The sequence below is a fragment of the Dipodomys ordii genome, unplaced genomic scaffold (assembly GCF_000151885.1).
Source record: "Dipodomys ordii isolate 6190 unplaced genomic scaffold, Dord_2.0 Scaffold5, whole genome shotgun sequence".
NCBI lineage: Eukaryota > Metazoa > Chordata > Mammalia > Rodentia > Heteromyidae > Dipodomys > Dipodomys ordii.
Genome location: NW_012267221.1, coordinates 12,249,153 through 12,271,949, shown reverse-complemented (window position 1 = coordinate 12,271,949; position 22,797 = coordinate 12,249,153). Strand labels below are relative to the sequence as shown.

Here is a 22,797-nt window from a genome sequence, read left to right as displayed (position 1 = left end):
GTGTGTGTGTGTGTGTGTGTGTGTGTGTGTGTGTGCCCTAGTACTGGAACTTGAACTTGGGGTCTGGGCCCTGACCCAATAGACTAGCACTCTACTACATGAGACACACCTCTATTTCTGGATTTTTGTGTGTGTGTGTGTGTGTGGTTAATTAGAGATAAGAGTCTCAAGGACTTTCCTGTCCAGGCTGGGTTTGAACCAGGATCTTCAGATCTCCAATTCCTGAGTAGATACAATTACAATTGTGAGCCACCAGCACCCAACCTAAGGGATTTTGTTCTTTACCTAAGATCAGGAAATAGTTTCTGGGAAGTATGAAGTAGAAAGTGCTTAATCTACATTTATCCACAGAGCCTTTGATGTGGCTTACTGGCTTGCAGCATGTGCCACTTACATGCATGACTATGGTGAAGGCAGCACATCCTTAGAGCTTCACCCCAGAGAATGGGAAGTTGCCTACTTAGAAAAGAACCTCATTAGCAGGTGAAAAACTATCAGTCTGGATCCAAGGATTTCAAAATTTCTATTTGTTCTGACTTGGAGGTAGACCATTCAATCTGTTTTGCAAACTTGAGTTCTTTCTTTAGAAAATTACATGCATTAAGGGCTGGGAAGGTGGCTCAGTGGTAGAGCGCTTGCCTTGCATGCCTGAGGCCCTGGGTTCGATTCCTCAGCACCACATAAGCAAAAAGAAAAAAAAAGCCGGAAGTGGCGCTGTGGCTCAAATGGTATAGTGCTAGCCTTGAGCTGAAGAGCTGAGGGACAGCGCCCAGGCCCAGAGTTCAGGCCCCATGACCAGACCCCCCCCCCAAAAAAAGAAAAAGAAAATTACGTGCATTAGTTACAAGGAAGGTTTCATTGTGATGTTTACACACACACACACACACACACACACATTGTATCCAGACCAGACTTACCTGTTCAGTTCTCTCCCTTATCCCCCAAGCTCCCATTGTTCTCTTTTCTTATACGCAATCAACTACTTGCGCCCTGTTTATGCTCATTCATCTTCTCCCTTAGATAACGATCCAGCTGAAAACCCTTCCCTCCATAACACAGCTTGTTTCACTTCCTGTAATTCTTTTGTATGTGCACACACGCATGAATTTCATGTATATGTGTGTCCATTAATTGTATCAGAGCACTTCCCCATAGTAGTTTAGACATGCATATCCAATCTGATTTCTGTTATTCATCTTTTTCAAGTTCAATCTTAAGAGTTCCGCCTGGGTGAACAAGACCATTCTTGAGTTGTGAGACTACAGTACCAACTACATACAAGTTTTTCCCTAAGAATACTTAGCAAGCAGTTGGAAAACCTTGTGTCTTTTTCTTGCTGGAGCTGTGTGTCCACGACAGTCACACACAATCTCCAGGAGATCCTGGAGGAGAACTAATGGAGGGAAGCTAGAAGGCAAAGGCCCTGTGCTATATGCTACTCTTCCATGTTGTTGTGCTGGAACTAAGAGGCAATGGGAGAATTTTAAGGGTCCTTTCAAGTTCAAAAATCCAGTTTATAATATTGCTTGAAATTGCTAATGCTTTTAGACTAACATTCTTAAATATCAAGATGACAGTGTAAGTGTGCATAAATTGAAAGACACAAGTTCAGTAAGGTTATTTTTTATTTTTTTATTTTTTATTTTTTTTATTTTTTTAATCTATAGAACTTGTAGAATGTAATTGTTTAGATTACCCTGGTCTAACCATAAGGAAGACTAAAGAGAACATTTTTCACTTAACAGTTGATTATCTTGATAAACACTACCATACTAGATATAAAATAGAAAGGGATACATAAGAAAAGCATCCTTTAAAAATGGAACTTGTGTTTGTTTAAGTGCCTTGAGATTTTGCACAGGGTATTTAAGTTTGATCTAGTGTTCCATTGCATGGATGACCATAGGTGACAGTGGATATAAAAGGTTTTTAACCTTATGGAACATCATACAAACATACTTAATGGTGTTAGTGTTTCAGTTATCCATTACTGAGTAGCAGATTACCTCAAACTTAAAACAATGCTGTCTTACTTTGCACAATTCCCTAGTTGGCTGGGATCAGTTGGTTGGTTCATCTGCTCATGTGGCTCTGACTTAGTCATATGTGTAGTTGCACGCAGTTGGGACCTCAGCTGGGGATAGAATGTCTGGAATGACCTCACATACTTCATAGCTGTCTGGCTGTGGGCTAAAGCACCTCTATTCTCTATATGGTTTCTTAATTTTACAAGATTTTTTTCTTTGCATGGGAATCCTTACAAAATAACAGAAAACCTGGGCTTTTTATAGGGCAGTTAGCTGAAAAACTATTCAGGGTTAGATCTGAAAGTCACTCCATGATTTGTTTGTATTCCTCTAGTCTAGTTGTGGTGTCATCTTTTATTCAAGAGCAAGTAAAATCAGTCCCACCCTTGATTTAGGAGGGTGAGTCATACTGGAAAGTATACATAGAAGGGGAGGAATTATGATAGATCTCTGAGGAACATTCTACCAAAATTATTAAAGCTTAGAAGACTAGAACAATTAATTTCCAATGGATAAGCAGTTCAAACCAGACTCAACCTATACAGCTTCCAAAGATTTAAAATGTCCAATACCTTTTTAATATAAATGTGCTACACTTAATAACATATATATATATATATATATTCATGGTTTTTACTCTAGATGAAGGAGTTATTCTACATTTTCCCCTAAAAAGCTTTTTTTTTTGGTTTCGTTTTACTGATTATAGAAAGAAAGCATACCTCAATGATACTTTGTTTTCGCAGAAGTTAACTTCAGTTTACCTGTGTATGGATACAAAGGGAATTTTGAACTCCCCCTAGTGGTTTCCTTATATTCTAACAAAGAAATTGCTTGAGTTAATAAAATGGCTGACTTACATATAATACGACTATAATAGAGCCTGGTTTCAAAAATGACTAGTTTCTTACCACAATGCACACCTGCTCCTGTGTGTTATGGAAGCTACTTCCATCTCTTATAAGAAATGTTTAGTTTTCTAAGATACATGAATCATAGTATATTAAAGAAATGAAAGACTTCTTATTAACTTTTAAAAGTATAAAGATTGCTGGCTGCTCTCAGTTATGTGAAAAATATTTTCAAAATTAAATTATTCCAATTCTTGATTAAAAACTAAATTGAATTTTAAGTTTTTATCTGCAGAATTATTTTTGAATAGATGTATTATTTAATTGCAAAAAGCTTTACATAGAGATCATTGGGCAGAATTGAAATATAAACCATGAAAGCACCAATAGCCAAACTTGACAAAAATAAAGGCATTGAAGCCTTTAAACTTTCTTTAAAAAAATTCAAATGAGGATGTTCCTGGCCAATCCAAAAACAATAGTCACCCTAACTATTACCATCATTCCACGCAAAAGCAAGCACAGCACCAAAGAGGATAGGAAAGGAAGGAGATAGGAGAACAACTCTCAGACAAAACCCACTTTTCCTATCCCTACCTCATTGCTGAAGATTTAATAATATTTATTTAGTTACTCTGGTACCTGTCCAGTTATAGACAGATTTATTCTCATCTTTTTTAAGACTTTTTTTTGGGGGGGGGTAATGCTATTAGAAAAGACCTTCTCACAAAGTCTTATCTTCCCACCTAGGTGGGCAAACAGAGCCAACTTACCTTGTATCATTTGGCAGGTTGATACTGTATCCATCTGCTCACATACTGGCCAGAGCTGGGAAGAATCTATAGTTGTTCTTGTTTTATCTCCAGGAAGAACCAGGATTATCAGAGTAATTACCAGAGATTTTGTTTTGTTTGAGAGTAAGTGATGAAGTTGTAAAATTTCACTGAAATAATTACTCCATCCAATCAAAAGTTAGATGTTTATTTCCACTACCTCTTTAGCTCAACAGTTATGACTGAGAGATGTCTCTGTGGTCTCGATTGCATCCGGTGTTTTTAGCTGGCAGCATTTCCTCTGTTGAGAATGCTTGTGTTATGGGCCAGGCTACATTTCTCATTTTGGTGAATGGAGAGAGACAGAGACAGACAGCGATAGACAGAGACAGAGAGACAGAGACAGACAGAAAGAGAGACAGAGACAGAGATGGAGAGACAGACAGAGAGATAGACAGCTACAGACAGAGACAGGGAGACAGAGGCAGAGACAGAGAGACAAAGAGAGACAGAGACAGAGAGAGAGACAGAGAGACAGAAAGAACAAGTTGTATTAATGAGTGAAGTTTCAGAAAAACTTGACTGTGAGTATAACTTTGATTCTTGAGGCAAAAATGAGGCACTTTATTGGTTATGAACAAAGTTGTGGTTATTAAATCTGGAGCTCACAAATGCACACAGAAAGACTTGGAGTCATCTTGGAAGCACCCTACATGTTCTCTCTTGAATATTTATCAAATCTAATTTAGCTAAAAGAGACCAGAGATTCCCTTCCCTCTTTAGTCTCACAGATTTGAAATAATGAAAGTGAATTTGCATTCCTTAAAGTGCTATCTTCCAGTTCTCATAGAAATGTTTTTGGAACAGTGGTCTGTGCTAACAGCTGCATTCAATCTTGAGTAAAAGTTACTTCCTGAGGAGAAAGAAATTCAACTAAATCAGAACTTGCTTGGAACGTAAGCCTGTAGGCGACTGTACTATGTGATTATGAAACTGGACACAGCACCGAGCTAAAGCCACTTTTTGTAAACAGGACCCAATAGGAACCATTAGCTGGTGCCTGCTTTTAACCCAAGATTTGCTCTTCTAAAAGATTGCTTATTCATACAAATAATTATCTTATTTTTAAAGAGCTTTAGATTAAATTTTAAAGAGCTTTTGATTACTTTTAAAATGCATTTTTGTGGAATACATATAATTCCAATCTACATATAAGATGGAATTTGTATCTCTACACAAAATTATGTACATAAAGGGGTATGTATTTACATATTTAGCATTAAATTTTTTATTGTGCCATTCTGGATTTCATTTAGTTTTATTCATTCATTCATTTATTGTACTGTGAGCCCAATTTTAATAGATTAGTTCATAAGATTAGTTGAATATATATGTGTATGTGTGTATATATGTGTATATATATATATTATACATTATACTATTCATACAGGCTTTCAAAATATCTTCTAGAGAGTTATTACTGACTTCTACTTGCCTAAATACCATACTTCTTCATTTTAAAGAAGGCGAATATTGCATTAGTGTAATGTGAATATTGTTAAATCTCCATGGGATCAAACCATAAATGGATGCATTTAGTCTGAGTCATCTGGCTTTTTTTTTATGGGTCATCTTTTTGTCATCTAAACAATGAACGCATACTTCTTGGTCATAGGTTATTAGATTGAAATAAAGACTAAAGCATTAAGCCAGAATTAACAAACCTAAGTAAAAATCCAAGCCTTCTCATTTTGCAGGAATCAGAACCATTTCCGGTTTTTGCTTTGGTAAGAAAGATGAAACTAGGTTTTTTTCATTGCTTGACCAAACCACTGAGTTGCCTTGAAGACCTTCGTTTATAATTTCTTTTTACATTCCTCTTGACATGCTCTCCTCCCTCCAGCAGTGAGATACTAATTAAAGAGAGGCCACTGTGACCCTAGGTTGTTTAGAAGTCACCAGGAATGGGGTGGCGGCACAAATCTGAACAGGAAGTGCTCACTCCTAAAATATAACAGTCTTTAAAACTGTTTTATCAAAAATCTGCTGGCTTCTGATAGCACAAACAGTACCACCTTTGACTTAAAATATGTGTATTTCAAACCAAACCAGAATCCCTGACGCTTATGCAACACATCATTTGTACAATTCTTGTAAGAACTTGCTACAATTTACATTACCTTGGGTTTATAAAGTAATAATTTATTCTGGAGACACTGAAATATCTAAACATAAAAGGCATATTTTAAAGTTGATTAAGGATAGTATTTTTTAGGGGTGTGGGGAAGGAGATCATTTATCTTTTCATTTCTTTGCAAGAATTTGAGGCATAGTGTTATTTTTAAGAACACCTTACATTGTATATGGAAACCTTTAAAATTTTTCCCTATACCCTAATCAAGATAATACAATAAAAGTGGTCCCTGCTTATCATGTGAAAAAGCTAGCATTTTCTTCATAATACATATTTAGTGAGAAATGGAAATAATTAACCTGAAATAAAGCAGGTAGTATTACCTACATGTAATTATTTCCTTCTTAAAGTGACTTGCTATTGCTAAATACTAATTCACTGAAGGCAGTTTCTTACCCAACTTCACTAGTATTTGTTTAGCAAGATACTTTTGATTGCAAAAAATAAAGACCCACTGATGTTCGTGTAAAGTGGGTTTGCTCTAAGAATATATAAGGGACTAGAACTCTCAGTTATGAAATCAGATCTCAGTAGAGCCACCAGGGAAGACTGCTTTCTTATGTCTCAGGATTGACAAGAAACTCTACTGGGCACAGACCCTGTGGACAACAACTGGGTGATTTTTCGCAGTCCAAGGTAAATTTTATGAGTAAGAGTGAAATTTTCCTCTTGAATATCTACCATTGCTTTCAATCACCTGCTCTTTGTTTAATTCATTTCAGACAGAGCCTAGCTTTTTACTGCTCAGTATCTAGTGGTTTCTCATTCTCTCCTGAGTCTCAGTGCTGTTACAAATCCTGTAAGTCACATTATAAGCCATAACTCCTCCCAAAGTGTACTCCTAACCCCTCCACTTCCAGGGCTTCCATCACAGGGCCTCCCTCTCTCTCCCTGCTCAGTACCCAACTAGTAGACTTCCTGTCAACCTTGGTTGAATGAATAGGGAAAGAACATTGTCAGGAAATGAAAGTGAGAATAAGAACTTTACATTCTCTTTTATTTAGTCTTTAAAAGCAAAAAGTAAGAGGTAAATTTGCTGAATCGTAGTTGACAACAAAAAGCTATTTGAAAATTTTAAGAGGCTTAATCATCTCTTGGAGTTAAAAGGGAATTCATTGTAATAGTTGTGAAAAATAAAAGTATTTGTGTACAGAGGCATTGAAGGAGTGTACACATTTAGACTTGGGAATCCAGGCTAGCCCATTAAGCAGTGGGATTGCTTTTCAGTCCTCCTCATGCAGTTCCTTTTAGGTAGATAGCTCCACTGTCACAAATGGAGATTTAACATTAAAATGCCAGGAAGTGAGGCATTCATTGTTTTGTTTTTTAATACCATATTCTACTCAGAGGAAAAATCAGGGTTTTAAATAAGACCTGAAGAGTACTTTTGTGTGTAGTTTGTATTTTAGATGTGAAGATGATAAACTCCTGATACCAGAAGGTAAATATCTTCGTTCTGTTTGTGTTTTATCTCCCCTCCCTGGGCTTACTGCTTCTCATCTTTTACCTTTCATTTGGCTTATAGTCTAAAGGTTCTCAGTCTTTTGTTCTTTTACCTTCTTTTAGTGGTCTAACATGCAATAGAAGTTCGCAAGTTCATTGTGTAAAATCTTTCTTAGTTAGACCCACTGTGTAATTTTTCTTTTTATTTAAAGTTTCCAACTAACAGTTGAGTTGAACAAGAGGCTGAAATCCAGTTTAAAACTCAGCTATTCAGCTTTGCATCTTTGAGTATGAAAATCCCAAAGTTGCTAGTCAATGGGGCTTTCGTTCCCCCTGTACTTTGGAAGCAATCAGCATTCCCAAATGCATCAAGGAGATTTTCTTGTAGAACAAGTGTTTCTCAGAGACTCCAAAGGCTTTCCGTGTGGAAATAAAACATAGCGGACAGTAGGTGGACCAATGGATGTAAGGAAAATTCTTAGTTTTATGAATTGATTGATAAGACAGTACATTTAAAATAACTGGTGTCCAGAGTTTCAACCATTTGTAAGGCACTGAGGTAGAATGCAGTCTCTTGGAAATGGGCAGAAAAGTATAAGTGATCAATAGAGGGAGAGGGGGAGAGAGAGAGAGAGCATTAAGAAGTAAATTCTGATCAAGGGGACACAGAAGCACAAATAAATGTGAATGATCCATGAGCCACTATAATTCTGAATCCCAAAAGAAGAACCATGCTTGGTGCTCTAGATGTAGAATTCTTTTGTTCAGTGATGATCACTGATATGCTATTCATGGGTGAACAGCTATGGAAAAGATCTGGAACCGAAGACAAGAGAGAATGGAGGCAACTCAATGAGAAGACAGTTGGGAAGCCCATGACAGTGGTGGCAGACGCTGATCTGAAACTAAGAAGTGCTATTAAATGGTGGGGTCAGGTAGGTAGAATGGGAGATGCAGATGTGCACCTTTCCACTGTTGAGCATCTTCCAAGAACTTTGGCAGTGAAGGGGAGAAGGAAAAAAAATGACTTAAGATGCAAGAATATAAATTCTCCCCCACTTTTAGGATAGAGAAAAGTTTATTGGAAGAAAGCCATTGCACCTGCTGGTCTTATTTCTGAAAGGAAGATATATTACAGTAGTCATGCTTTTTTAGTAAAAAAAAAATTAAGTAGCCAAGAAAAACTGAAAACAAGTGAGCAAAATGGTACAGAAGTTGAGTTGAAAAGAGTTGGGTAAGAGTTGGGGCAAGGGAGGATTATGTAGGGAAATTCATTTAGAATCAAGGATAGAAGTAGAAACGTACATCTTGAAAAGATTTAGAAACATCTCTACTAGTGGAACAGAGAGGAATGCCAAGAAGATATGTAAAAATAGAAGATATAACTGAGAAAAAAAGCTGAAGGAATTTCATGTAAATAGTGTCAGATGATAACTCCTTGTTATTTGGCAGTGAAGGTGGGATTTCAGAGTTTGAGGGAAAAAAATAAGATGCTTGGAATTCATTCAGTGTTGCACTGGGGGTGGAAGCCACTTGGAAATGAGAAAAATGAGTGTTTGTACAGCACTGAAGGTATAACTAAAATTAAGTGAAGGCTTAGCAAAGCCAGTGTGTGTCATTATGATTTGCATGGGAATTTGTCAGAAAGGCAAGAAGATGAGTAGAAAATGCTAACTAGAAATGCTCTTTGAAGGACAGACAAAAGGGGCACAAGAACCGAGAACTAGAGCAACAAAGTCAAGTTGACCCTAGCACTTAGGTTAGCTAGAAGTGTGATGGAGAAGGGGTAGCAGGTTGGTGATGCAGATGTGACGTAGTGACCCTCTAGACCAGGAGCATGGGGAAATAAAGAGACTGGAAGTCTATTTCTCCATCTGAAAGAGGAAATCAGTATGGGGAGAATCACAGTGGGGGTGAGAACTAATGAGCCTGTGCCTGTAGAATACTTGTAACAATGTCCAGTATATACTAAGTAGTCAAAACCCTCTGGAATGCTGTCATTTTGAATGTAGAACAGATGGAAAAATGAGAATTCGGGATTTGACCACATATAACAATACAAGTCCCTGAAGGAATGTGGTAGATGCAAGACTGGGCTTTTAGATGAAGTGATCTCATCAGAGAAAATCCTGGCTATGGGCTAAGTTCACCTAACAAGGTGAACAATAGCATTTGCTGCTGACAAATGATGCTAATGAGTACTCATGATTGAACAAAAGTAAGGTTTTTTTCATAATTGTTATACTTCTTATAAAGACTGTTAAAGAAACATTTTCTTCTTTGTTAGAGTTTTATAGATTTATAGATTTGTTATAGATTTTGATGAAGGTTATACAGTTGTCTTTTGAACACAGTAGTTCTTTGTAGGTCTGTACTTTGCCAAGTACTCCCCAGGACAAATGGTGGTGGCAGTCCAAGTGCTACAATGGAGTGGAGAACATGGAAAGAACCATTTGGTCTTGCATTGAAAAGGAAAAAGGAAAAAGTAGGTGCCTCTTGGTGTGGAGGAGACAAAGAAAGAATCACTGGAATTTCAAGGGAAGTTGGGTCATCAGGGGAAAGAAAATCTTGTTGATTCAGTTACTCTAAAATGCATTTTGATACCATCTTGGGTTTATTAAGTAAATGCTTACCCAAGAAAACATGTAGTCATTTCCAAATCCTCTTTAGTCAAAAGGGGATAATTTTCATGTACCTTAGAACAAAGCACTTTAAAAAATTCTAAAGCAAGCAAGCAAGGAAACAAGCAAGATATAGACAGACAGACAGCCCAGACAGAACACTGAGATTAAATGCTCTTCTGGGTTCCTGTAAACACTTTATGGTTCATTCTTTGCAACAATGACTCTCAGGTGAGGAGGGAACATGTACCCTTATCACTCCTGATTCTGAGTCACGTCAAGGTAAGCTACTGAAACTGATGGGAATGTATGGAGACCTCAGGAATGCTGGGTTGGAAAGGAAGCTAAGAACTCCCAGTTTATGTCACCGTCAGGTGAGTGAGCACATGCTTTGCTCTCCAGATGCCTCTGTACAGAGCATACAGTGCAGGGTGCCTGCTAGATCTTGCCCTAGTTTTCTCAGTACAGGAATTGCTAGGACGTAGTAAGTTGTACAGTAAGTTGGCCTAGTTTAGGCATTAAGATTGTCCTTAGAAAATATAGCAAGAGGTCTTGAAAAATAGATGAGAGCAGGAAAAACACAGAGGGGGCCAACCATGAGCTGTGATTTCAACAGAGTAAACAGACAGAGGGATGAATGTGGTTTGGCTGATGGAAAAGCATTATGTTTCCTGGCAAAGATCTGTTTCAAAGAGCCAGAAAAGAGTAAGTTCAAAGCAGCCAAAACACAAATAGTAGCTGGAGTGGTGGTAAAGGGGAGAAGGAGATGGAAAGCCCAATGTTTTGCAAGTGTCAGACATGTATATTTGACCTGCGGGTTTGGGGAAGGTGAATGATATGGTCAAAGAGGACCTAAAGAGTTATTTTGGAAGCAATATAGGCAACATTTGGATAAATAAGGACTAGTCAGAAGGAAAAACAGAGAGAGTCTAGCAGTTTTACCTTGAGGAATCTGGTGGGTGGATAAAAAGAGATGGGAGAAGGATAGAGGATAAGAACCATGAGATGCACTAATTTGGAAATGGCATTTCTTATTTTATTCTCAAGTGTGGAGATTAGCTGACTCCTGTGTTTAATGATTTTGATTTGTAACCTTTCTTGATGGATTTGCTGCCAGCTTTGTGCTCTGATGCACAGTAATGTATAGCTCCACTTTTTAAATGGCTTGTTTGTTTTTCTTTTATTTATTTCTTAGGAGAAATTCATGTAAGAAAAGTGTTAAATGAGCAAATGAAGTAGTTATTTAAAAGTGTACTCCTAACTAGCTCAATGGTCACAAGGTGTCGTAGAATCAGTTTACCTCCTTTGTCCAGAATTTCCTGAGAATCAACCTCACAAGGCTGACATTAAGTAAAGATACTTTAATTTGTGAGAGTTTCCCAGCATACACTAGAGTAGAAAGATTTTCAGTAGCGATCAACACTATCCCATTCTTAATAGATTTTTCCTCCATACTGGTGTTTGAACTCAGAGCTAGCATGCTAGGCATACTGTTCCACTTGAGCCATACCCCCAAGCCCTTTTTGTTTATTTTTTTTCAAAGAAGGTCTTTCATTTATGCCTGGGCTAACTTCGATCTTAATCCCCCTATTCATATTTCCTACATAGCTGGGATTCAAAGGTATGTACTGCCACTTGTGTTAGTTAAGAACATTTTGCATGGTTTGGCCTTGAATTGCAGTCCTTCTAATCTCCATAATCTCCACCTCCCATGTAAACTAACATTATAGGTGTAAGCCACCAACCCAGCTATTAATAGATTTTTTTGAATGCTATCTGATAAAGCAAAACAAAATATAGTTTTCAATTACCAGAGTTTGAACTCTTAAAAAAATCTTTAATTCCAAATTAAAAGTTCTTGGTTTTGTTTTAGTTTTTGGTTTTGGTGTTTTTTAAAAATTAAATAGGGACATAGACAAACAGGAAAACAGTAGTTTTTATATTTTGTAGCCTAACATTTTTAATGATTATAATAAATAATTTGTGTGAATTCTAATTTCCTTTAAATACTTTGCAATGCTTTGCAATATAAAATAGAATGTATTTTCAAACAACTCAAAGCATTACAAATTATAGAAACTGAAATGGCATTGCTTCATACCGAGAAAGTTTAGCTAATTAAAAATTTAAACATATTGAATTAATGAGTATCTCATAAATTGTAAGCTTACATTGAATAATAGCATATATTTGAATAGTACTTGCATATTTTCTGTTTTGTTTTTATAGTGTTGGAGATTGAAACCCAGAACCTTGCACATAATATGTAAGCACTCTACTGTATCCCCAGCCTGAACTTGCATACATTTTGAAAATGTTTATTCATGTATTTATGAACTCATATTTGCATACCTAATGTGTACCTAACCCTGAGTTAGAGAATTGGGATATATCATTGGTTTGGTATGTTAATAATTCTATTAAGTGATTTTGAAGGTAAGATGAATGATAATTTTCTTTTATAACAAGAAAAACATTTACAGACAAATGAAATTCAGAGGTAATTCATTAGCTTCAGTTTAATCAACCTGCAGTTGGAGAATTGACCAATTTGTTTCATTTTCATGTCATTTTCATTATCACATCAGTGAAATGACAAGGAGCTCTGCATAATGCATGAGGAAGAGGAGGAGCTGCAAGAGATATGTCATGCCTGAACAGACTTGAATGATCAGATACTAATAGTTGTTGTTCTGTGTGTGAATCAGTCACATCTTTGTTTATAACTAGGTCATTGCACCTGTGAAGTAATTGCTTTTGTTCACTTTGCAATTTCCTATTAATTTTAAGGGCTATGATAAGCATTTCAGATATAAGTCTTTATATCTGACTCAGGTAATCTATGCAAAAATTGGTTTTCCAGTCTGGAGCCCAAGGAAGACTGAGGCTGATACTCTAGGTGAGAACTGATAGTCAAGGTGCAATGCTGTAAGACTTGTCAGAATTGACGTTATAGCCAGAATGGTACTGATGACTGATTTGACAGACGGACTAACTCAGGTTACATTTGCAAGTGATAAGTTCAAAAGCGCCAGTAGCAAGAAATGTGGAGTGGAATGGTCAGATAAATATATACCAACCTGGGATCAACTCCCATTCAGCTTTCTTTTTATAAACATGCCAGTGAAACTCTTGGCACCAGTCTGACTTGAGGGTGGATGGAAAGATGGCTGAGAAGAGAAACAAACAGCCCAGCTTGCATTTTGGGGCAGATGCCCCTGTCTGCTGAGGGGCAAGTTCTCATTCTGACTCTTAGAGAATGTGCTCACTACTGTCAGAGTTTCCTGGAAGAGCTAAGTGTGGCAGCCGTCTACTGATTACCACTTTTCTTAGGATGGTGCTAAATGACTGTTTGACAAAATGTATTTCCAGAGACTAAGTTAGCAATGAAAAGATGTGTGTACATTTGCACAAGATGAGGTGTGTGGACACACCCATATGCCATACTTTAGAGATTAGGACAAGACTCACCAAGTTCCCATTTCAATGTCTTTGAAACTGAGATGCATCTCAGAATTTACAGTGTCTTAGAATTATTGTGGTCTGCCTTTTTCAAAGTTGCTATAACTTTAGGCAATTTATAATCTGTGTCATCCTAGTTGCATGCCATACAATTAATATCCAAGCTGATGGTAACCAATACAATTAATATGCAAATATTGGTAAGCCTCTGATGCAGAGAGATGAATAAACACATCTCTTGTATCCCAAAAATACAGCAAGAAGAGGTCAAGTGACCTGCAATGTCATTTCCTTAAAAAGCCACATACAAGTACAAAGCACATCATTTATTATAATCTCCTTTATAATCCTAAGCAACTGACAGATTGGAATGAAAGTTTACATTTAATAGATATATAAAACATACTCTTTAAGATATAATCAATACATTGTAACATTTCTAACCCAGGCATTCAGGATTTTGAATTCATTATTTGCTATTTATGCATGTAAGAAATCTAGCTAGTTTTCTTCTATTCACACACCCAACAAAATGTACTATACACAGAGTGGATGTTAAGTAAATGATTAGACATTCACAATCCATTGAGTAAACTTACAACACTGTCAATATTCCAAAAGTAGATTGTTGATCCCTCACTTTCTATGGCAGTGTAGAAGACAGAAAAACAGTAATTTACAACCGACAGCAGACAGGAATTCTAGTCCCAGGGCATAACTCTCATAGCTTCAAAGCTTTTAACAAGAACTTTTTTTTTTACAGGTATGGCTAATATGAATAGATAGGATGATTTTATTATTGGTCAGGATGCCCAATGAGAGACAGTCATATTTACTCAATTACTACTCAAGCACAGGGATTAGTTTGTAGTAATTCTTTCTTAGCCTTGAAATTCTGTTTCTGGGCTTCATGACCTGTGGCAAGTTGCCTAATGTAACTGATGCAACAATCTACCTGTTCATAAAAAAGTAGGGCTAGGAAAGACCTGCCCTTCTTCCTTAATAATGCATTCTTTAAATGGACACATGCTAGACATATTTTATGTCTGTAGTGAATACACACACACACACAGACAGACACACAGACACACACACTGGTCTGAAAACTAAATATGTTCAGAAGTTACTTCTTCCTCTACTTCTTCTACCTTAGAAGAATCAAAGAGACTTTCTACAATAATCCTGTGGTCAAAACATGATTGCATTTGCTATTAGGTCAAACAGATTGGGAGGGGAAGGCAGGGAGGGTGGGCCTGGGAGAATCTGTTTAGTGTGGTGTCAGCGTTCTGGAAGTCTTCCTTACAATTTGGCATTCAGGCTACTGACGTCATGATCAGTCATATTGTCATGACAACACCAGAATTTCCTCATTTGCCTTCTCTTCCTTTGGGGAGTATTAGTTTGCCACAGGTCTGTCGTCAGTTCACCCCATGTATTCAGTGTGTAAGATTACCCAGAGCTCTTCATTCTTAAAATGCAGAGGGTGAGGAATTTTCATAAGCCCCCAGACATCCTATTTCATCCAAATGTTGGAAAGGTTGCTCTCATACATACTCCACTAAATAGAAACCTATTTTTGTAATTGTTTATGTGCTTGTTTGATCGTAACAATGCAAAAAGTGTTTCAGCATTCTTATTTACAGAAAAGGATGTTATTATTCTAGCATCTTACTCCAGATGAAATGGACAATTAACAACCAAACACTAAAGAAATTTTAGGGATTTTGTTTTCTTCTGTGTCTGAAGTGCTTTAAATCTGAACTTGTGCAATAGATACTCCCCTTCCCTCATCCCTCCACATTTAGCAATGTCTGATAATAACCTTTCACCATTCTTCACTCACATGATGGTTTTATTTGTTCCACACACTGTTTACTGTGTACTATCAAAGTTGTCTTTTGTGCAGGTAGTTTTTACTCATGGAAATGACATGGTCATTTTAGATTCAGTTTAACTTTCTTATCCATAATTTAAAGTTTGGCACTCATTTTTCACAAATTCTGTTGATTTCTAAAGTGCTTTCTGCAAGAGATGAATATCATTAGTAATTTTCCCAGCATACCTCAACTCTTACTCCTTGTGTATGATTCCAGCTCTCTGGGTAAACTGTTTTCAAAGTTTTATTCATAAGCGTTCTCTCACAATTTAAGAGGTTTACTACAATCGTGGAAACTTCCTTAACTTACCTTGAAATAGTATGACAATAGCCCCTATGATATTAAGGGCTTGCCTACAGACACAAGAATGATGTCTCCTGTATGGTCTTTCCACAATGAGAGAGGCCTTTCAGCAAAACTAGCTCATAAGATATGAAAAATGAGCTTCTTTGTGTTCTGATTTCCTAAACAGTTTGACTTAACTTCTCTGTAGAATTTGATCTACAGGTATGAATTTATTGTTCTATAAACTAAACAAAAACAAATGATTTTTTTATCTTGAAAAGAATAAGAAGTCATATGCTTATTTTTATTTAACAAACCAAGGGAAAACTTTCAGAAAATTTTTATGCCAAAAATTTGAGTAAGCTTTCAATTTTTATTAACTATTCTGAAAGAATGCTACAATAATTAATTAGATTCAAAGATGTTTTGTGTAACTTGTTTTGAATTTCAAGAATGGCTCCTTTAGAGAGAAATGCCCTAAATAGAGATTAGGGTTTTAGTTGGCCTATAAATGTCTGTGAATTCCATAATGAAATTAATTTCAAATATGGTCTCCCATTATTTTTTTAAGGGAAAGTAGGTTGTCAGCTCCAGTTCAGGATCCTAGAAATACCTTTCACCTGAATTCCATTCTGGCTTTTAAATACCATCCCTGCTTCTCTTCCAACTCTGTTCTTCCAATAATCCTCCAAAATTGGATAAAAGAGAACAGTTACACCACAGTTAAGTGAGATCTAGGTACTAGATTGGAGCAGAATATATATCTGCATTTATCTAACAGTAAAGGTATGCCTTCTTACTCAACTGAACAGACATTTAATGTATAGATGCTCCTTGATTTAAGTTATGGTTACATTCAGTAAACCCAGTGCATGGTTTTTTCTTTCTTGCGTTTGTTTATATTTATATATGTGATGTTTTTGTTGCTTTGTATGTCCCTCCCCCACGGTATAACCCCTGTTTTCATTGTATTTGATGTTGGTATAATTTGGGAGGGGAAGGGAAAAAACATTGTTTAAATAGGGATACAGGTGGACCTATTGCAACAATGACATGTACAATATGCTATGTCGAAAAACGAACTTTACAACTTTGGCGGGGGGTGGGAGGGGGAGGACGACAAAGGAGGAGGCAACAATGCTTGATAAGAAATGTACTCATTACCTTGCTCATGTAATTGTAATTCCTCTGTACAAAACTTATTAAAAAAGAAAATAATATAAATATATTTAACCTATTGAATATCACAGCTCAGCTACACAGTGACTGTAAATTTGGAACTTGTAAACTTGTGACTTTGTGGCTAACTGTGAATTTCATTTCAGCTCACTGTGAGTGCCCAGACTATAGCATACTGACAGGGAGTGTGGACCTCACCCATGGCTAATAGTCATAAGAACTATTGTTACTGTTATTGGACACAGGGGATCTAAGTGCAAACCCTGACACTATTAGATTGCATTAAATCTCTGAGTCCCAGAGAAAGGAATAGGCATTCTTCTCGTGTGTGTGTGTGTGTGTGTGTGTGTGTGTGTGTGTGGTGTGTGTGTGTGTGTGTGTGTGTGTGTGTGTGTGAGAGAGAGAGAGAGAGAGAGAGAGAGAGAGAGAGAAAGAGAGAGAGATATTTGGAATATGTCTAGAGTATAGCATTTATTAAGTAAATGACAACCAGCCAGTATTATTTAATAGTCCATGCAGAAAAGTAGTAGTAGGGATAAACTCATTTCTCCTGTTTTGCTCACTAGGGTAGATTTAGGAACCATCAGAATGTGGCTTCTGGCGAGACTCATGAGAATTGCCTATGTTTGTATTGTTCTATATACATTCACAATTTATGGCTATAGTTTCATTTTATTATAGTGGTTTTGTTTATATATATGTATGTATGTATGTGATTGTGTATGTGTCTGGGGAGCCTTTAAGTCTGGAATAAGAATTGTAGATTTTTTAAAAAAGCAAAATAGTAAATAACAAAAAATATTGTTACTTTAGAAAGAATACTTGATCAGCTCTGTTTTGTACAAGGAAAGAAAGGAAATTTAAAGAATTTGCTGACCCTGTATCTTTTTTCTTCTTATGTTTTGCTAGTATCCAAAGGTTTTTCTGGGATCCAGAGGCTCTCAGTTGTGAATTTGTGTGTGTGTGTGTGTGTGTGTGTGTGTTCAGTTGTGAATTTGTGTGTGTGTGTGTGTGTGTGTGTTGATTACTTACACTAACCATTGTTGTGTGGCTATATCTTATGCATTAAATATTGCAATTTGCCACACTGAGTGATTTTTTCCTTTTGACCCACATAAACTGATTTGGAAATGATTTAGCAGTGATGGCAACTGGATATTGCTATAGAGATAGAGACATTCCATTGATAGAGACATTCCATTCTTATGACATTGGTCATCTTTTTCAAAAGTTAGCTTAGCCACCATACTTTATTTATTTAAGTATTTTCACCTAATCACTCTTTTCTTATAAGGTGTATTCAGTAATATGTGCATTAGGGTGTTTTAGAGTGGCAATCTCCTGGGCTTTTCACTGTTCCTTAGCTTCTCCTTTTTGACAAATAGCAATGATTTTAGCTTTGATGACCCCAAATCCTCACTTTCTCCTGCTAGCTTTCTATGTGTATTTCTGGTTTTGTGGCGGTTGTTTTTTTTCTTCTGGTTATCTGTACAGTGCTTCTTTCTGAGTGACTCTCAAGACATTTATACAGCTAAGCATACTATACCCATGTTATATCCTTATTGATCTCTCTCTCATGTCAAACTCCTAGAGCACAATATCGTCTAGACCACTCGCCTGGCACTTACCACATAAAACCATGCCTTGTTGGTGCATAGAAGCTTGGGAACTCTGTGGATTACAAGTGTTCATGTAGGAATGGAAGCATTATATATAAGGCTCTCTTAGATACAGTGTTGGAAAACTCTAGGGAGTACAGGACTAACTCTTTGAACCCCAGCAAGGTCTGAATTTTAACTCTAGTATTGCTGTATAGGTAGCTTAGTATGTCTTGCTTAACTTTCTCCCTTTGATCTGCACATTGAACCTGATAACCCTTCTATTTCAGGGAGTTGTTGTGAAAGTGAAATGAGATGTGAAAGCTTGAAAAAACCCAAGTCTCATTTTAGAATTGTTTCTATGGGACCAATGTCTTCTCATTTCAGACTCTCAGATTCCTGTTGTACAAACTCTTTTAAAGTGATAGGAGGCATCATCTCCCAGGCTTCTGCATGGACTGGTTGTTCTAGCCTGATAGTCCTTGGTTGCATGTGCCTGCCTATAGAATGATCTCTGATACTGCTCACACATACTGCTTTGGTACATAGACACTTCAAAGAATCTGTACAATAATAAATGAAGGAAGACTTCCAGTGCCTTTAGTTTCTTGAGGCAGATCTTTGGCTAGACATTTTCTCCACCTTTTAAAGTTTCACCTGTTGTAAGAATACACAGCCCTCAAAGACATACTCATTCAGTCATTCAACAAGCAGTTTTTGTTTTGTTTTGGGGTGTTTTTTTTGTTTTTTGGGTCTGGTCATGGGGCCTGAACTCTGGGCCTGGGAGCTGTCCCTCAGCTCTTCAGCTCAAGGCTAGCGCTCTACCACTTGAGCCACAGCGCCACTTCTGGCTTTTCTCTTTTTGCTTATGTGGTGCTGAGGAATCGAACCCATGGCCTCAGGCATGCAAGGCAAGCGCTCTACCACTGAGCCACCTTCCCAGCCCCTCAACAAGCAGTTATTGAAGGGAACCCCAATTACCTAAATCTGATCTTTTTGTTCTTCATCCATTCCCATCATACCCTTGCTCCTGTTCTTTGACTTACTAAACACCAAATACGCACATCTATAAACCACTACTGGAAACCCTGAAAAAAAACAATAATACCATTGCCATTTATTGAGTTTGCACTTTTTTGGGGAGTAGGGGGTGTATTTTACTGAAAGACAATCTGATGAAGACAGTCTAGGAGCCAGAGAGATCAACTAATTTACTCCAAACCATGTAGCTAGTTCATGGAAGTCTGAAGTGTGTAAGCCAGATTTGTTCAGCTCTGCCTCAGTTTTGTTCCTTGGATCAGAGTTGAGATTCATTTAAGCTGTGGGAACAGGGATGTGGTTTAGGTATATACAAGGTTGTGTAAGGGTGGTTGCAAGTATGCAGAGCCAAAGCAGCTCTGGGGACCGCAGCTCCCTCAGTCATGCCATGGCCAAGAGCTCACCAGCTCCTGGCGTGGGCTCTACTCCTCTGCTGGCTGCCCGTCAGCTTCCTGTTTACTCATAGTTTCTGCTTCCTCCTAACCTTGGCTTGCTGATAGTTTTGGCTTGTTGTGGCCTCTACTCTACCCCTGGCACTCTTGCAATTTCTGCCTCTTTACTAGCTGGTTCAGCTCTTAGAATTTTCTGAATCAGATTCCCAAGGATGAGAATCAGATTGGCCTTGCTCATGTTCTTTTTTTTTTTTTTGTCCTGGCCAGGTCATAGGTCACTGTGCAGTCTGTGATGGCTGCCTGTGGGTCAAATTCTCACAGTTTTACCTTCAGGCTAAGGGTGTGCGAAAGGGTGTTGTATGACAGCCAGGGCAGCAGTCTCAGTTTCCCTTCAAACAGGATGTACATCTCCAATACAGACTCCAAAATGCTTCTTAAGATAATGTCCGTGCAGTTTCTCTGTACTGTTTTATCTTCTCTATGTTAAAATGTAGTTGATTTAATGGTCAGTAAACTTTTCTAAATAAACCTCATTAGAGTCTTCCCTCTAATTGCTCTTGCAACTAAGCACTTGTGAATATGTCTAAATGATGATATGTGTTAAACACATGCTTTCATGTTTGTATTAGATTTCTTTATTGGAATCTATGGGTTTGAATGACTACGTTTCATCTTATACTTTTGGAGTGTGAATAATCAGTCTTATTTTACTTTGTAGAAATGCTTTATTTTATTGAGTATGGACCTGCAAGGCTCAGGCCTGCAATTCTTGCTAGTAGGTGGCTGAACTGAGGGTTGTGTTTCAAAGCTGGCCCAGACAGAAGTCTTATCACCAATGAACCAGCAAAAAGCTGGTCATGGAGGGGGAGCTCAAACAATAGAGCACCAGCCTTGAATGAAAAGGCCAAGTGGGAGCTTGAGGCCTAGAGGACCTGCTGAAGTTTGGAACTTTTGAACTGATGGACTTTTTTTTTAATCATACTTTTTTGTTTTTGCTTTAGTTTTTTGGTCCTGGAACTTAAACTAAGCCTGGGAGCTGTGCCTGAGCACCTTTGGCTTAGTGCTCTACCACTTGAGCCACAGTACCACACTTGAGTCACAGTGCCACTTCTGGCTTTTTCTGTGATTAACTGGAGATAAGTTCTCATGGACTTTCTTGCTTGTGCTGGCTTCGAGCTGCCATCCTCAGATCTCAGCTTCCTGAGTAAACATTACAAACATGAGCCACTGTTGCCCAGCTTTAATACACATTTCAAGTCTTTTTTATGCTATTCTCTATTATACAATATACATCTTGCTAGCTTTTAGATATCCTTTTTAGTCACAAATATGTGGTCCTTTTAGTATTCTTAGTGATTAGAATTATTTTCATATTCTAATTTTACCTTTAGCAACACCTAACAATTAGCTATATCCTTAAGGATATTACAAGATATCCGGCCAAATATTAGCCTTTAAGAATGGCATAACATCAAGTTATCATGGAAAAAAAGAAAAGGAGGATCCCTGATGTTCTGTGGTTCAGAATGTGGCTTCTTAGAGACCCATCATGATGACTGAGGTTGTAGGGACTGTTTCCATGGACACTGGTCTGCACTATAGAGGTCTCGAGCATCAGGAGAAGTCACCTTTAATGTGAACATTTCTAACAAAAGACTTCCATTGTCTAACTGATCTTGATAACTGTAAAAAGGGTCCTGGTGAGAGCAGATGGCAAGCAAACATCCCAAACGATTGCAAATGCTGCAGTAGCAGGAAACAGCCCTGGCGTGGGTACTAGCTTGCACCTGAAGACTAGTTGCACTCTGGGTTTATCTCTTTAAGGGACAGATTTTACTGTGAATTTTATCTAGCAAGTTCTTACATGCTGGTGGTGCTTTGTGTATGACTGTGCTCATATTATGTTCCTTTGCTAGACATATGTGTATTTTGTACTTAGCGGTTTTAATAGGTGAGACTTGCTAATTCCTGTCACTTCTTGCTGTAAGAAAGTTGGGAACGTTGAGAAATACGCAAGTAACACATGGAGTCACAGACCAGACCACCAGGATGGATAGTTTTGTTTTTTACTGCATGTGATGTCCATAGAAGACCCTGTTTTCCTTGTGACAGCCAGAAATTGAATCTCTTTCATTTCTCAGACAAGTTAGGATTTTCCATTATCATAGCAGATGGACCTTTCCAGAAATGTGTTAGTGTCCAGAAGGCAAAAAAGAGCTCTGTAATATTTGCTGTGGTGTTAATACGCTCTAATACTGGCCATGGGACCTGCCCGTCCCAGTGACCTCTCCGGAGATGGCGGCTCCTCCTCCTGATCAGCTGCTGTAGAGGCCTTCCACAAGGCAAGACAGGAGTTCTGGCTTGAAACATCCAGGGGAAGGTGATGGCCACAGAAGCCACCTCAGAACACTTCAGGAAACAAAGGAAATTACCTCTTCCCTTTGTCCCTCTCCTTGCCTCATCTGCATCTAATAATTAACATGAGGAAGGATTACATATTCTCACTTTCAGGAAGGAGCGAAGGCTTACCAACTGATGGCCTTACGTGATATTCCATGTCTCTTTTGACACTGTCCTCTTGAAGGCAGGCTTGTCATCTCGCACGGGAAGGAGATAGAAAACTTTCCCCAGTGTATTTGGGTGAGGGGCAGGGGAGTGGAGATCTGCTTACTCTGCCAGAATAGAGCTTGTGAAGGGGGGTTGGGGGGGAGAGATAAGGAAGATTGGCAGAGGAGTGATAGCAGGCAGACTTGCTCTTGGAAGTAATTCTGCACGTTTTCCTGGGAGGGGGACAGGATAGAAGATCAGAGAAAAGAGGTTAAAAAAACCACCAAAAAACCCACTCCAAACCCTGGTGATCAGTTTGCTTACTCCCTAAAAGCCTGGGTGATTCCTGCCGCGATGTTCTTAAAAGGGGCTTCGGAGTGGGGTGCAAAGCTACTGCGGGTAGGGGAGCCTGTCCGGGCGACCCAGAGGAGAGGGTGGGCCACTCCAAGGAATGTGCGGCACGCGGGGAGCCAGACCCAACCATTGCACCCGAGCAGGGGCGCCGGCGGC

The 22,797-nt window shown here is 38.1% G+C and overlaps 2 protein-coding genes across 7 annotated transcripts in view; one reads left to right on the top strand and one right to left on the bottom strand.

The window, feature by feature from the left end:
- The window catches only part of Rbms1 (RNA binding motif, single stranded interacting protein 1), a 225,942-nt gene that overhangs the window by 66,063 nt on the left and 137,082 nt on the right, over nt 1–22,797 (top strand). The window lies entirely within an intron of this gene.
- Nucleotides 1–22,797, bottom strand: part of LOC105993766 — a 67,551-nt gene that overhangs the window by 41,510 nt on the left and 3,244 nt on the right. Inside the window, exon 3 of the mRNA XM_013027129.1 lies at nt 19,333–19,398. Coding sequence (XP_012882583.1) covers nt 19,333–19,398 — 66 coding nt within the window. The remainder of the gene's footprint in view (nt 1–19,332; nt 19,399–22,797) is intronic.